Source organism: Equus przewalskii, chromosome 17, assembly GCF_037783145.1.
Source record: "Equus przewalskii isolate Varuska chromosome 17, EquPr2, whole genome shotgun sequence".
Lineage (NCBI taxonomy): Eukaryota > Metazoa > Chordata > Mammalia > Perissodactyla > Equidae > Equus > Equus przewalskii.
In genome coordinates this window covers 67161704-67176522 of record NC_091847.1, presented here as the reverse complement: position 1 = coordinate 67176522, position 14819 = coordinate 67161704, and the positions used below count along the sequence as shown (strand labels likewise).

General features: G+C 41.0%; 1 protein-coding gene across 20 annotated transcripts in view; it reads right to left on the bottom strand.

Annotated features, from left to right (window-relative positions):
- The window catches only part of MYO1B (myosin IB), a 180822-nt gene that overhangs the window by 122519 nt on the left and 43484 nt on the right, over positions 1-14819 (bottom strand). For all 20 annotated transcript variants that reach the window (XM_070581690.1, XM_070581691.1, XM_070581671.1 and 17 more), the window contains one exon: positions 6138-6253. In XM_070581690.1, coding sequence (XP_070437791.1) covers positions 6138-6253 — 116 coding nt within the window. The remainder of the gene's footprint in view (positions 1-6137; positions 6254-14819) is intronic.

The window sequence follows — 14819 nt, the reverse complement described above, 5'->3', positions numbered from 1 at the left end:
ATACTCTCTCTTTCTCTACCCCCGCCCTTTCTCAAGCACTTTCACACTCAGTTATACAAGCAACCTCTAAGAGAATTCAAGATCGAGCTGTCCTGAGTTCTCAAAATAAAGAAAATTTTATTCACAGAATTTCAACTCTGCTGTAGAGAAAAATACTGATAACATAAGAGGGACAAGGCCTGGGTCTTCTGCCCTGGATCTGAATGCTAAGGTCTGGACACTCAACCACAGCACTTGTACATTTTGAGATACAGTCAGAAATGTTCTTTGTAACATTAATCTGGTTCAACCTGAGTGGAATAAAATGATAACAGGAATAACAAGGACTCAAAATACACAAGCATTCTAGCTACGTCATTCTACGGGCAACAGCATGTGGTCCTGCAAAATCAGTTTGGCACAAAATGAGGAGTCAGAGGTTCCCTAGAGACAGAGGGCTCACATCTGGACAGCTGACATCAGCACCATCCAAACCCTCCCATTGATTACTTTCCTATTTTTAGGTGAGAGTAGCCAGAAATTTTTCAAAGCCTTAAGCCACTTCTCTCAGTTTATAAAATTTATTGCAGGATCATTCATTTACTAAAATGGAAAGATTGCTTGCTTCAAATAGTACTTGTAAATGCCTACTGTCACATGGCCACCACATCATATCCTAATCTAAGGACACATTCCAGCTCCTTCCTGGGCTGTGACCACAAGGATGAGTTGTTGGCAGGGGCCACAATCCGCTCCTCCTTCTCGTGGCAAGTTCCCCTTGCTAGGCACGTCACGTAACTAGATGGTACGTGCTCCACACATCACGAACAAATTGAACCTTAACACTCACTGGTGAGGAGCACTATAAAAACAGTATTTTAGCTTACTTTTTTATAAAAATGAGAAAAAAATCTCATACTGCATGACATTTTGAATAAACTGCAGTTTATTCAAACTTATTCCTGGTGGGAATAAATTTTATATCAAGAACAATTTGATTTTATTGAGTTATCACAGATGAGATAAATACAAGTAAAATGTAATGCAAAACTACTTAAAATCTCCTTTGTTCTACAGTTACTGAGCTCTTAAGACAAAAGCACAGAGAGGGCGACACAGATGTGCAGGATAAATTTCCTGATCTACAGAAGCGTCTATCTCATTAAAGAGGATGACACCGAAACAGAATTAACCACAGTCAGAAAGGTGGAGCACATGAGTGATGCTAATAACTGAGAGGCAGGGAAAGTCACCTGTGGGTTAGGCTAGAGCTGATCAAGCCTTTCAGACAGACCCTAGGAGACTGGCAGGATTTTAACATGAGCGATAGGGTATGGGGTGGGAGAGGTAGAAAGGAAAAGACATGAAAGGCTGTGACTCAAAAGGAAGTTCCACGAAGGAGCTGAGTGGTATCTGGGGCTGGAGAGGAGAGCTAAGGCTGGACTGTGGAGAGCCTGAACACCAAGCCAAGGAACTCAGAGTTCACTCAAATAGCCACAGGGAGCCCATAATGGTTTCTGGGAAGGGAAGTAGATGATCCAATTTTAGGAAGATCCATGTGACGGTGATAAACTTTATCTAGAGCCACAAGGTCAAAAGGCAATCACCCAGCAGAAGGCCAGTGGATTTGGTGACTAACTGGCAAGCGTACTGTCACAGTGCTCTTCCAACTGAATGAAGACAGATTAAATGGTTCAATTATTTCCCTCGTCTCTCCCCTATCATTCTTTCGCATCTGGGAGGTTTGGCGATCTGAGGCTGCTCTCCATGAGTGCAGTTACCGAGTTGTCTGAAATGTACTAAGTCCTCGCTGGGACATATAAAAAATTCCTTATGTTCAAAGAATTTAAAAATCCCACTGGAAAGACACTCTTTGCACAATTAGAAAGGCAAACAGTGCCATGTATGCCGCCCCACGGTGCCCTCATTTCTCTGGGCATGCCACCCACTGACATCACACTCAAGGTGTGGCCCCAAATATACAGATAGGAGCTCAGAGAAGAAGAGGGTAGGAGAAGAGGTAGGACAACATAAAACTATTTTTGAAAAGGAATATAGGAAAGAAACTACTGTTTATTTTCATTTTACTCATTTATACATTTCCACTATCTGAAAGTCAACGTACATACATGGAATGTAAACATTTTTCAATTGTCACAAATTTAAAGAAAAATCATTTCTGGACACCTTCAAAAACACATGAGCTGTAGGGGAACTATCTAGATGTTTTTTGGGTTTTTTTGAGGAAGATTAGCCCTGAGCTAACTACTGCCAGTCCTTCTCTTTTTGCTGAGGAAGCCTGGCCCTGAGCTAACATCTGTGCCCATCTTCCTCTACTTTTATACATGGGACGCCTACCACAGCATGGCGTGCCAAGCGGTGCCATGTCCGCACCCAAGATCCCAGTGAACCCTGGGCCGCCGAGAAGCGGAACGTGCGCACTTAACTGCTGCGCCACCTGGCCGGCCCCTAGATGTTTTTGAAGACTAACAGTGAACAACAGGTCAAATTAAATTCCAAATGTAATCTGGGGTAAATTAATTGGCAAAATTTTCAAAGTGTAGGGTCTGAGCAGCTGCTTAAGTTCTTTTTTATTCAAATTGGAACCAGATTCTTGAAATAGTTATGGTTAGAATGCATCACAGGCCTAAAGTCATCTTATCCCATTACATCGCAAAAATCCTATTTGCGACTCTTAGGCTGGGTTTTAGCAGGGAACCTAGCTGGCATTGATCGTGTTTCAGATACCGTCAAGGACAGACATTCACAAAGAATAATGCAGGAAAATGCATTAAAGGAAGAGGAAAACGTCCCCACCATGGAGGAGAAAGTGGTGAGACAGAGCCTGTTAGGATGTTGGAAATGTGTCCGCGTATCTCATATTACAATAATTAGCATCATTATCACTGTTAATAGCAGCAGCTCTCCTTTACTCCAGGGCTGTCAGAGTCCATGCTAAGCACTTTACGTAAACTAGACAGTTATATCATCTAAACATGGACTAGATATTTAGCCCTCACAAAAATCCCACAAGTTAGGAGCCAGCCCAGTGGTGTAGCGGTTAAGTTTGCACGCTCTGCTTTGGTGACCCGGGGTTCGTCAGTTTGGATCCCAGGCGCAGACCTAGGACCCCTCATCAAGCCATGCTGTGGCGGCAGCCCACATAAAATAGAGGAAGACTGGCACAGATCTGAGCTGAGCAACAATCTTCCTCAAGCAAAAAAAGAGGAAAGTTGGCAATACATATTAGCTTAGGGCCAATCTTACACACACACACACACAAAAACAACCCTATAAGTCAATAATTATTTTCCCACTGAACAGAGCAAATAATTTAAGTTCTGAACTATAGCTCTTTCAAGTAATTTGCTCCAGATTACATAGTAATACATACATTGTAAACGGAAGAGCTGGGACTCGAACCCAAGTTCTGTTCAATATCCAGTCATGTGTCACTTAACAACAGGGATACAGTCTGAGAAATGCATCATTAGGCAATTTCGTTGTCGTGTGAACATCATAGAGCGTATTTACACAAACTAGATGGTATCCCCTACCACACACCTAGACCACACGGCACTAACATCGTGGGACCACTGTTGCGTATGCCGTTGACTGGAATGTTGTTATGCAGGGCGTGACTGTTACTTTGAACACTTACTCTCTGGTGCTAAGAATATTACAGGGGGCAAAAGCTGGCACAGTAGGTGAAGCTGACCTGAAGCAAATAACGCCACAAAGAAATGTTAAACTGTAAGAGTGACAAGAGTAAGAGACCTGCCTTTGGCAGGGACGTGGTGAGGGATGGTTCCTCCCTGAGGTCTAATGCAATCTAAGATCCAAAGGAAGAACAGGAGTTGCATGAGGAAAAGGGATGGAAAAGCATTCCAGGCAGAAGGCACAGAATGTGCAAAGGTGACGTAGTGGGAAGGAGTGTGGTAAGGACTCAAAGAACAAAGCGAGATGGGGAGGAGGCTGTGATACGAATCCAGCAAATTCAGATTCATTGCATAAAAGTGTACCTTGCACCCCACACACAGTGTTTTATAGACCACAGTGAAAACTTTTTGTCTTCATCCTAAGCAGACTGGGAATTTATTTTATTTTACTTTATTGCTGGTTGTGGTTGTTTTCCTCGGGGGTAATAGGGTGAACTAGGGTAGCAGTGCCATGCAGCTTTTTACAGGAATCCTTCAGAGGCGAGGATAAAAATGGACATTCCAGAGCATGAACTTCTACGTTCTAGAACAGACATCCATCAGATACCTAAACATCCTCAGAGTGGAGACTTAAGCTGCAAATGGGAAGAATGGGATGCAGTCTCTGGAGGTAAACTGAGGCACAGCCAGGCTTACCTTGGAAGGTTTGGGGTGCGGGAACACAGGCAAGCTGAGGGCAGGGGGATGGAAGCGCACAGTAAGATGCCCTAATGTGAAAACGGGAGAATGATTTCTAGCTGAGGGGGCAGCAGACAACTGTTTTCACACCCTGGCTCCCCACCCAAGTGTGTGGCTGTGGATAAATTCCTTGTCCCTCTGTGACAACTTCTCCATCTGTAACAGTACCTACCTCGAAGGGTTATTTTGAGAATGAAGTGAGTTATAACACACATAAAGTATTTAGAGCAGAGCCTTCAGATAGTAAGTACTCAGTAAGTACAAGCTATTATTATTATTTTTGTTAATATTATCATTGTAAAAGATCACAATTTGTGGTAAGCAGTTAAGGAAAGGAAAACATTTGTACATATACACCTAAGACATGTTCTCAAACTTGCACGCACCTAAGAATCATCTGGAAAGCTGGTAAAAAAATGTAGACTCCTGGCGTGTTTGAGGTGAAGCCTAGGAAACTAGATTTTCCCTAAGCTCTTGGGGGATTCTGACACAGTTGACCTCAGCACCTTCCTCTGAGAAGCACAGCTTCAAGGCCTGGAATTTAAAATAAATATTCAGGCATCAAGCCCAGTGGTTAAAGTTCCAGGTGCCCTGCTTCAGCGGCTGGCTTCACCGGTTTGGATACCCGGCCTGGACCTACTCCACTCATCAGCCATGCTGTGGAGGCATCCCACATACAGAAAACAGAGGAAGATGGGCATAGATGTTAGCTCAGGGCGAATCTTCCTCAAAAAAAAAAAAAAAATTCAGGCACCAAAAAAAGTATTTCATTGCAGAGACTGAACTATAGGGATAACTTTATAAAACAAATTTCAGATTTTATTTTTGTTAAGGCAAAATGAAACAAGATCTCTTGCAAAAATCTACTTTTAGAAGAAAACCAAGTAATCAGAATCTGCTTGATTGATAAAATATATAGTGCCTAGTTTTTAATAACCATTTTCACAAATTATTTAAATCTTGAGTTCCAAATGGCCCAAAGATGTCACTGTATCTCGCATTATGAAGAGAAAGCAAAACAAACATCTGGACAGTGGTATATATGTTCTTTAATTATTAGATTTTATTTTCTATCAAAATTCATAGACCCCATCTTCAATCATACAGAGATTCTTTTCTGCTAGGAAAGAACTAAAAGTCAGCAGGTTCTTTCACTTTAATTCAGGGTTTCCCAACCCCAGCACTGGGTTATTATTGTAGATTATTATTTACAGGAATTATTTACACTAACAAGTGACCTCCTTCAGAAAAATTAAACAAGTGACTAACTTAGAGAAGGTGAAATCATTGGCCGAATGCATACATCTGGTGAACAATGTCTGCAAAGATGAGAAACTGAAGGTATTATTTACTCCTCTTGCTTAAAAACTTTTACACAACCCCACACTTGGGATTTTTCTTGACCCACCAAGAATACGGAAACGCTGCTTGGGCTCTTTATAATAATAAGCATTGCACATTCTTGTTTTATTTGCAAAAATAATTAGCAGCAGCTGCTACTAACACAGAATTTTTTAACAGAAAATATTTTACATATTAAACCCAAATATTTCAGAATTTAAAGAGCCTGACGCCAAATGAAGTACTTGCCTTTTTTTACATTTAAAATAAGGCATAACAATTAACTTCTACATTCCCTCATCTAATTAAAAAAAACAACTACAATACTTTCCTGAGACTCAAATGGAACAGCTGGACACATCTGTCAACTACACATCTTTGGAGCGAAAGAGAAACTTAATGCTTTAATACGGTACTTACATGTGAGGGCTCAGCTCATAAAAATTCCTATTCCTGTAATCTTCCACTTTCTCAGGTGAATAAATGGGCAGTGAGCGGTATGGGTTAACGGATATAACCACACTTCCAATGTATGTCTGCAAAAGAAAGCATTCAGTATATCCATTAGCACATGGTGGACTCTAACATCTTAAATCTTAGTGTCGCATGGTTTCAGCCCTCTAAAAACACTAGTTCTACTGCTAACCATTCATTTGATACTTTCACAAACACTTTACATCTCTGAAATGATGGTCGATAATGTTGACTGATTTAGCTGATAAATGGAAAGCATAGATTTATACATTGAAAATACCTTTCAAAATAAATCTCTCAATTAATTTATGATCCTGGATAAGAGTTCTCCAAAGCCCTGTCAGACTTGCCAAAAATTTCATCACCAACCACAGCTAATTGCGAGCAAGGGCGGAGCTTCCCCTGATGCCAGTTAGAACTGGGCTTCCTTCTCTCATCTCTACCCTCCTGTTTCAGTCGACACTAACCCAGGGCTTTCCCTCCTCCCTATCCACACCCACTCCCATCACGTAGGGCCTGGACTTTGGCGCTGCCCTTGCACAAGCCTGTCAGTCTCTACAATGGGCTCAGACCACGTACAATTTGGTATCAGAGCCACAGTTATCCCCCAGGATTCAAACAACGTAATTTCACATTATATCTAATGCACTGTAATATGAGAATTTAAATGTACTTTCTGAAGAAGAGACCATTTAATGTCGAATTTAAATTTAATGTAGAATTTAAATTACTTTTGGAGGGATCAATGCTATATTTTAGCAGACACTAACTGTCTCACACTACAAACCAGAACACTACTTATCTTCCTTTCTATTTCGATCTTAAACTCCTGACTGCAAGAGTAGCGTTGGCTTCGTTCATTTTGCACAAAAACTAGCACAATGACACAAGCAAAAGTCACTTAACCGTAACTCATCTTAGCAGCTCCATTTTTCCTTTCAGTTTTGACATTATAAAGATGCAGGGGGAAGATGCTAACAAAATAATAAGCGATAAAATTTTTTTAAAGAAAAAGATGAAAGAAAGAAAGAAGAAAAAAAATCTCCTCCAACTTCCCAACCTTTCCATTGTCAGGCAACAAAAGGCGGCATTTTTAAAGCAACAAGTTGTCCAATATCACCACCTTTGGATTCAAAGAGATTGTCAGATCTTTCCAGAAAATTAACCAGAATATAAAATGGGATAGTAGAAACGTTCTACTGCTTTTTTTTTTATATGGGTCACAATTATTTTAATTATGAAAGACTTCTCTCCCAACCTGGAAATCTGAACAGGTCATTTTTATACAGACTTTCATCCTATAAGAACATAATCTTATCAAGAGTAGACAAGACTGCTGTTGTGAAAGAAACACAGCTCCCATGCAATTTTTGTATTTATTTCTGAGATTCTATCACCAGGACCCAATTAATGGGGCCTGACAAGAGATGACTCCAAGTCTCCTAACTTATCCCACTGCAACAAGACTTTTTCAAGATTTCTTCACACTCCGACCCACCTAGGCAAGTAGATGAAAGATGCTGGAGACCAAAGAGTTGTCTGAATAGCTTCTAACTAATATACTAGAAGCAGTGCATTGGTAGATATAAAAATATAATGACTGGTTACTCCTTTAGTATCTGTTGATTAAAAGATCAGTCTTCTTTAGTAGAAAAGTACATGAATCTCCCTTTCTGGATAATTTCTTGAATACAATAATTAAAACATATATTCGCTGTCAGCAGAGAAACCAACGATCAAGTTGCTCTTTAAAACCGAACTTCACAGTGTTAAACTCTTGATAAAAATCCGCCTCTTCTTGCAGAGAGAACAAACTCTGCTGCCTCAAATCCAAAATCAAAAGCCACACTACCAAGTTTTAAGTTTCTCTTTGTTACTTGTGACTTTTATACATACCGAATTACACGCACTTTTTTCCCCAGCTGTTTCTCTATCACCTAGAAGAGGGCTGGCCCATTAATGATGTCCCATAAATATTTACAAACTGAACGAACAACTGACTCGCACAGGGCCTGTTCACCACTAAGAGAGTGGATGGTACCAACCACTGACTCTCATAGAATTACTCTTCAGCTGAAATGTAATACCAAGTACATTGCATACAGTGCCTAATATTTTATTAAACCTGTATGCCACATGTTGTCACTGAACAAATCCTTGAAGTACATCCTTTCACCTCAAGCTCCTTGTCCTACTGTGGTAGACCGTTTGCAAAGATGGCTGGAATAATTCCTTCCACCCCTGTATGCACATCACTTGGAAATGTGACTTTGCCATTCTTTCTGTATCAAGAGACAGAGTTTATTTCTCCGCCCCTTCGATCTGGATTTGTCCTTGTGACTTGATTTGACCAAAGGGACATTACAAGATGAGACACAAGCAAAGGTCTGAAAAGGATTTGTGTATTAGGATGTGTCCCCCTTTTTATAACTCTGGCTAGAAGCCAGGATGTGAACGAGCCTGAGCTAGCCTGTTGGAGAGGTCATGCAGAAAGCCAAGGCACCCTGAACTACAAGTCTGACAACTGTCAGACACATGAGTGATGCCATTCTAAACCATCCAGCCCCAGTTAGGCCACCAGATGCCTAAAGCCACATGCATGATCCCAGGTGAGACCAGCAGAAAACACACCAAGGTGAACTCAGTCTAAATTGCTGTCCTAGAGAACTGTATGCAAATAAATGGTTGTTGTTTTAAGCCATTAATTTGGGGGGGGGGGGAAGGGGGCTGGTTTGTTACACAGCAACAATTACTGATACACCAACATAGCTGAACAAGTCTTATCAATCTAAATAAGCAAACAGTAGAAGAAACTGCTCTCTCTCCACTCCAGTTTATGTGTATGTTTCAGATATGTATCCTCTAACCTTGAACTTCCAGTAGGTATGTCCTCTACCATGATACCTGCCCTTGCTGTTTATGGGTTTCTTTCTTGAAGGTTCTATGTGCATTAGTCAAAGATTTAAATATTCCCGTATGTGCCAACAGAATGACTCAAATTGTTCAGTCACAACCCTCCTTTCTCTGAGACACAAAAGACATTTCTGACAGCAGCTGACTGGCTGGGTGGAGTTTGCAATTCTCCTCTAGTTTTAAGCAGCTACTCATTCTACATTCAGGTAACTGCAGAACCCAATTAAACCTCCTTTTTGGGAGTCGGAACAATAGTGACCAAAAAGTTCATTTTTACATCAATTAACATTTGGACTTACAAATGATACACTTATTTTTTTAACAAGCAGCTGTATATTATTTAAAGTTGGTATTTTCTTCTTGCATCATGCTGTGAAAACAACGGTAAACTAACTCATTAAGTAACCTCTGGAATTAAGACATCAGAGATAAGACACAGAGCTTTTTAAAGTCAAGTGTGTGCATAAAAGGGCTGCACATTATGCGCCCTTTTTATTCTGAATATGCCAAGGAGAAAAAAAGAAAAGTATGGTACACCTTTACAAAAGGGAACAGCAACAAGGACCCACTTCTTGCCCTGGAAATAAGAGGTAAGTATGTACTGCATCCAGCACCAACATGCTTGGATGGTGCCAGTACCAAGAGAGCCCATAAAAGCCCTCTGGCAGTTTAACCCATTCCTACTAGGCCTCTTCTGTGGCTGTGTTCACACTTCAACCTGGTCCTTATGTCCCAAAGGACTCACAGAGAAACTCCTACTGGAATCCAGAGGATGTTCTTCTCTTGGGTTGATCACACTGAAAAAGACTCCTTCCACATAGTGGCCAAGACTATCCACCACTTAGGTTCTATCTGTCTTCTGTAACAGAGACAAGTCTGGCTCATTACCCTCAATGTATGTACTCATGCATGTATGTATGTACTTGCTCAATCAATGTGCTTATTTACTCAGTGTAACCAACCTCATAACCACCCCAGCCACTTCTAGCTCACCACCTCCACACTCCCCCAGCACCCCCAAGTCCTCAGGCGTGTGCACACCACCACCATGACAGTGGAAAGCTCCCTCCATGGCACTGTCCTGTGGGACCAGCCTCTGACACTGAGGAGGGGAAGAGGAAGGGAGGGAAGAGAAGGGGGAGGGAAGAGAAGCAAACAAGAAAGAAGAAAAGAAAAAGGGAAGGGGGAAAGGAAAAGCTCCACCTTGCTATAAAAGGCACATTCAATTAGTAAGTTTATCTTTCACTTCTCAAGGGCAGACAATAAATCAAGAATGTACAAACATTCCTAAGCCAAAACAATCTCTGCCTTCATATTTTAGATATCTCTAGCATTCCAGAACAGATGCCTTCTGAATAACCAAGTAATACTTGAATATTCCTATTGTGATTACACTGGAAACTGAAGTCTTTTCTGGAGGATGCCATCCAGTGACCTCCACACTCCAGACCACAATTCAGAACCCAGACATATAGAACCCAAAGACCATACACTTTATTCTATAAGAAAGTTCTTCCAGGGTCCCATCCTCAGAGATTCTGTTTTAGTGGTCTGGGGAGGGGCCATGTCTCTCTATCTTTTAAAGTCTCCCCAGATGAAGTAATGTGTAACCAGAGTTGAAAACCACTGCTGTGGCCTTCGCCTTCAGGACTCACAGGACCACGTTTTACTCTGAATTGCAGAAACCATGCTAGTGTTGCTGTTGGCCTATCTCCTATCTTACTTTCCCCTTTAAATATTCTTATGTAATTAATTCCGTAAACATTTAGAAAAGAAAAGAAAATCCTTCTAGCTTTACTTACTTTCACTTAGCCATGTTTCTAATAAACTTGGCATATGGTATCTCAACACACTACAGAGAAACAGAAGCAACATCTGTAAATTGGAGCTGTTCTATAGCAGTGTATTTCAAATATCTGGCTCATTGTAAGAGATAAAATTTTCATCATGACCTAGTACGTGTATTTGAGTGTCTGTTTACATACATGCACACACACATATATGAAGCAAAAATTTCACAACACCATAAATACCCTTATCAGATGCGACACACTGATATTCTCTGTTAAATTACATTCACTACAAAATTCTTTAAAACGGCAGGTCCTAACTCACGAAATGGTTTTCGTCACCCATTAATGGGCCGAAATCGCAGTTTAAAAAATACTGCTACAGAGCCCTTCTTAACCTTTTTTTTTTTCAGTTGTTGATCCCTTTGGGATGCCAACAAAAGCTATGAACTCTCTCCTCAGAAAAAACACACATAGCATATGCCCATAAAAGTTTGCACACAGTTGACAGAACAGGTCAAGAACTCCCACCCTAAAGGAAGAAACAATGGCTACTCATCGAAAAAGGAAAAGAGAGAGTGTCAAAGAGAAGCAAAGAAAGAAGGAAAAGCAATAAAAAGTGACCAAAACAATTCTAAAAATATAAAAACGAAGAGTCCTTTGGAGTAAGAGCTGACAGCACAGTCAGCTGGCCCTGGGGCCTCTGACAGCACCGAGTCAGAGCACAGCCTGACCACCAAGGGCCAAACAAGATAACGTACTCTGTTCTTGAAGCCAAGGATACATGCAACGCATTTTGGAAAGATATTTGACCAAAAACACTTTGTTCAAGTGAAACAGTGAAGCACAATTGTAATATTTTGTGAGTCTTGACTACGCATACCTGTACACCCATTCCTCCACAATGCCAGACCACTGAAGCGTTAGTACAACATACACACAGAAAAGTCAGAACAGTTTCACATCTCTCCTATCGTGGTTCCTCCCAGGGCAACGTGATGATCTTTCGAAGCCCTAAATCCTGAAAGTTTACATTTCAATTCCCCATATAACACTGAAAATCAAACTATAACTAAACCATGTAAAGAAATCCTACAGTGACTCGTTTTCATCATGATGACTACTCTGACGCTTCTTTTCAACTATCAAATTCTTCCAAAATATATTTTTTAAGCCCCTGCTCTACTGAGGCTCTAACTAGGGATTCCCATCTGCCCACTCATCAGCTTCCTATTTTCTTCAGAAAGAATTTCAGTTGTTTCCAGTCTCTGCAGTTCCTTAAAAACTCACCCCAAACCTGTTCAAGTGCTGGCATATAAACCACACTCAAGCACCTTTTTACTAAACTCTTCCTAAATCCCCATGCGAGAGATATGAATTCTCCATCTTAACATCCATAACCACGGAGCACAAAGAACTCAAGTGGTATGACCACATTATCTAACAAAAGTGGAATCAGGACAAGCAGCCAAGAATCTGTTCTCTTTTTCATGAGAGCACATAATCCATGCTGTCTGTCAGGCCTGGGAAGCTTTGGCAAAAAGTAGCCAAGAAGAATGCCAAATCACAGAAACTTGTGTTGTCCGATGCCTCACAATGGTGTCCTCACCGCTCTAGAACAGAGAGCTACTCTGTCCGGCAGAAGCCTCCTACTTGACTATCTGAGGAACGCTGAAATCCTTCTACCACCAGGTACAAACTAAAAAGGAGGGGGAGGAAGGAACAGATCTCCTAGTTACAGGGGAAATTTTTCATCTCAACCCAAAAAGATTTTTTTTTTAATGTTTATCCAAGCACACAAAGTTGTGCCTACACGGTGAAGAAATGCAACACTGTATTACAATCACTCTTTAACTTCAGAGAAATAAACCAGGAAAGTGGCAATGCACCAGGGAATGTCTATTTAAATATCTTACTTAATGCTAATTATTGAGCCTAAAATGGCATCAAAGAAATACTAAGGAATGCGGAGGAGTCCTCCAAGTGCCAGTCTCCAAGCATGTTACTTTCATCTCCAAAGCACTAACAGTTCAAATCCAGGACAGGTCAGGACTCAGGTACAGACAACGCTTCACATGGCTGCACAACCGCACTGATGGCCTTGACAGAATTTAGGTGACAACCATTTAACAAGCAAGCAACAAATTCAGTAAGAGGCTTCTTTATGCAAATCATCATGTTGGACACAGTGGGAAATATAAGACGCTCCTGTGGTTGTGCCTCTGAGAAGCTTATACCAAAGCTTCGAAAGTGAGACTTTTATATTGCAAACCACAACATGTAAAAGTCAACTACTCTAGCCACGAAAAAAGATGAAATACGATTTACGTGATTCTTGGCTAAATGAGTCATTAGTCTTCTTACTGCCTGAATGAGCACTTTGGGTTTAAATGAACAAAAAGTCACTATGATCTGCAGAGGTCCGAGATGTTCCAGGGAAGCCTGGGAGGGATCTGAGCAGGTCTGAAAGGGTGGGCATGATTCAGATAAAGTAATGTTCCCCGAAAGAGTGGCATATGAGATTTCAGGTTTTAGATGACACTTGGACCCTTCCCTTTTTTTAAGAAATTTTGCTAAGATGGTTTTATCCTTCCAAATATATTTTTTTTAAAGCATGAAGTACCACAGACTCAAAACAGACATGTGTATGTACACCAGGTTCACGGCAGCTTTGTTCATAGCCAAAAGGAGGAAGTAGCCCAAGTGCCCATCAATGGATGAATGGATCAACAAAATGTGGTATATGGATACAATGGAATATTATTCAGCCCTGAAAAGGAGGGATGTTCTGACACATGCTGTAACATGGATTACAACATGGACAGAGGCACCCAACCACATTTCAGAGATAGGGAATGGAACAGCTTGCCTAGAACACAAACCTCCTGTGAGTAATAGCCTAGAAAATAAGACTGGGATGAGATCAAACTCTACAGAGCCTCGACTATCAGGCTGAGGAGTCTGGGCTTCGGTCTGAAAGCAGTTCTGAGGTAAAAGTCAGTGTGCGGGGTGAAGGGGTTAGATGATGAAACTGACTGAGTCTGAACCCAGGTCATCCTGACTTAAGTGTTTCTGAGCTCTTAGATTCTACGTCATCCAGTATCATATAATGCTTCACGTGTACTTGAAATATTGTGGAAACCTCAGCTCCAAGTTATCTGGCAAAGATTTTCAGTTTTGTGTGACCCTGGGCACATTACTTAACTTCTCCAAGCCCCAGTTTCCTCATCTGGACAAGGAGGGTGATGCTGGTTCCTCCTCAAATAATGCAGAGAATTGACTGAGATTGTGTGTTAAAATACAAAACACAGCACAGCAAGCATTCCATAAATACTACCGACTGTGCTTACAGAAACTCACAGTTTACCTCTACTGGAATCTACTGGCCACGGTAATTAGCCAACTCAGGACTTGGCAGCCAACAGCATAGATTACTACCTCAGCTAAATTCACTGAGGAGTCCCATGATGCCAAAGGCTTACAAAACGGTCTTTGTACACAGGGAACTGATGAGTTATCAGATGAGCACATTCGGTACGTCTTAACGAAACTAATACCAAAAGCCTAGGATACGGAGAAAGTGATTATACAAGACCAGCTGGTGGGATCATCAGAAACAACAACACGCTCCTCACTTCACGGGGAGGGCCCTACCCTCTTCTTGGGTCTTGGATCCTGGGAATTTGATCACAAGACATCAAGACATTATGTGCCCCAGTGTTTTTAATTAGACATCTGTAAGATTTCCCGAATTCCCCTGAAGAGGGCTTTTGTCTTAATTAGATTTTTAAAGACACAGTTTGGTCTACCAAAGCTTTGTTTGGTATTAGACACAGTTCAAAATTGTGAAAAACTCCCTAAGTGAAAAGTTACAAACATAAGGCCGATAACCAAGTTAGGATTCTATCTGGATGTTATTGCTAAA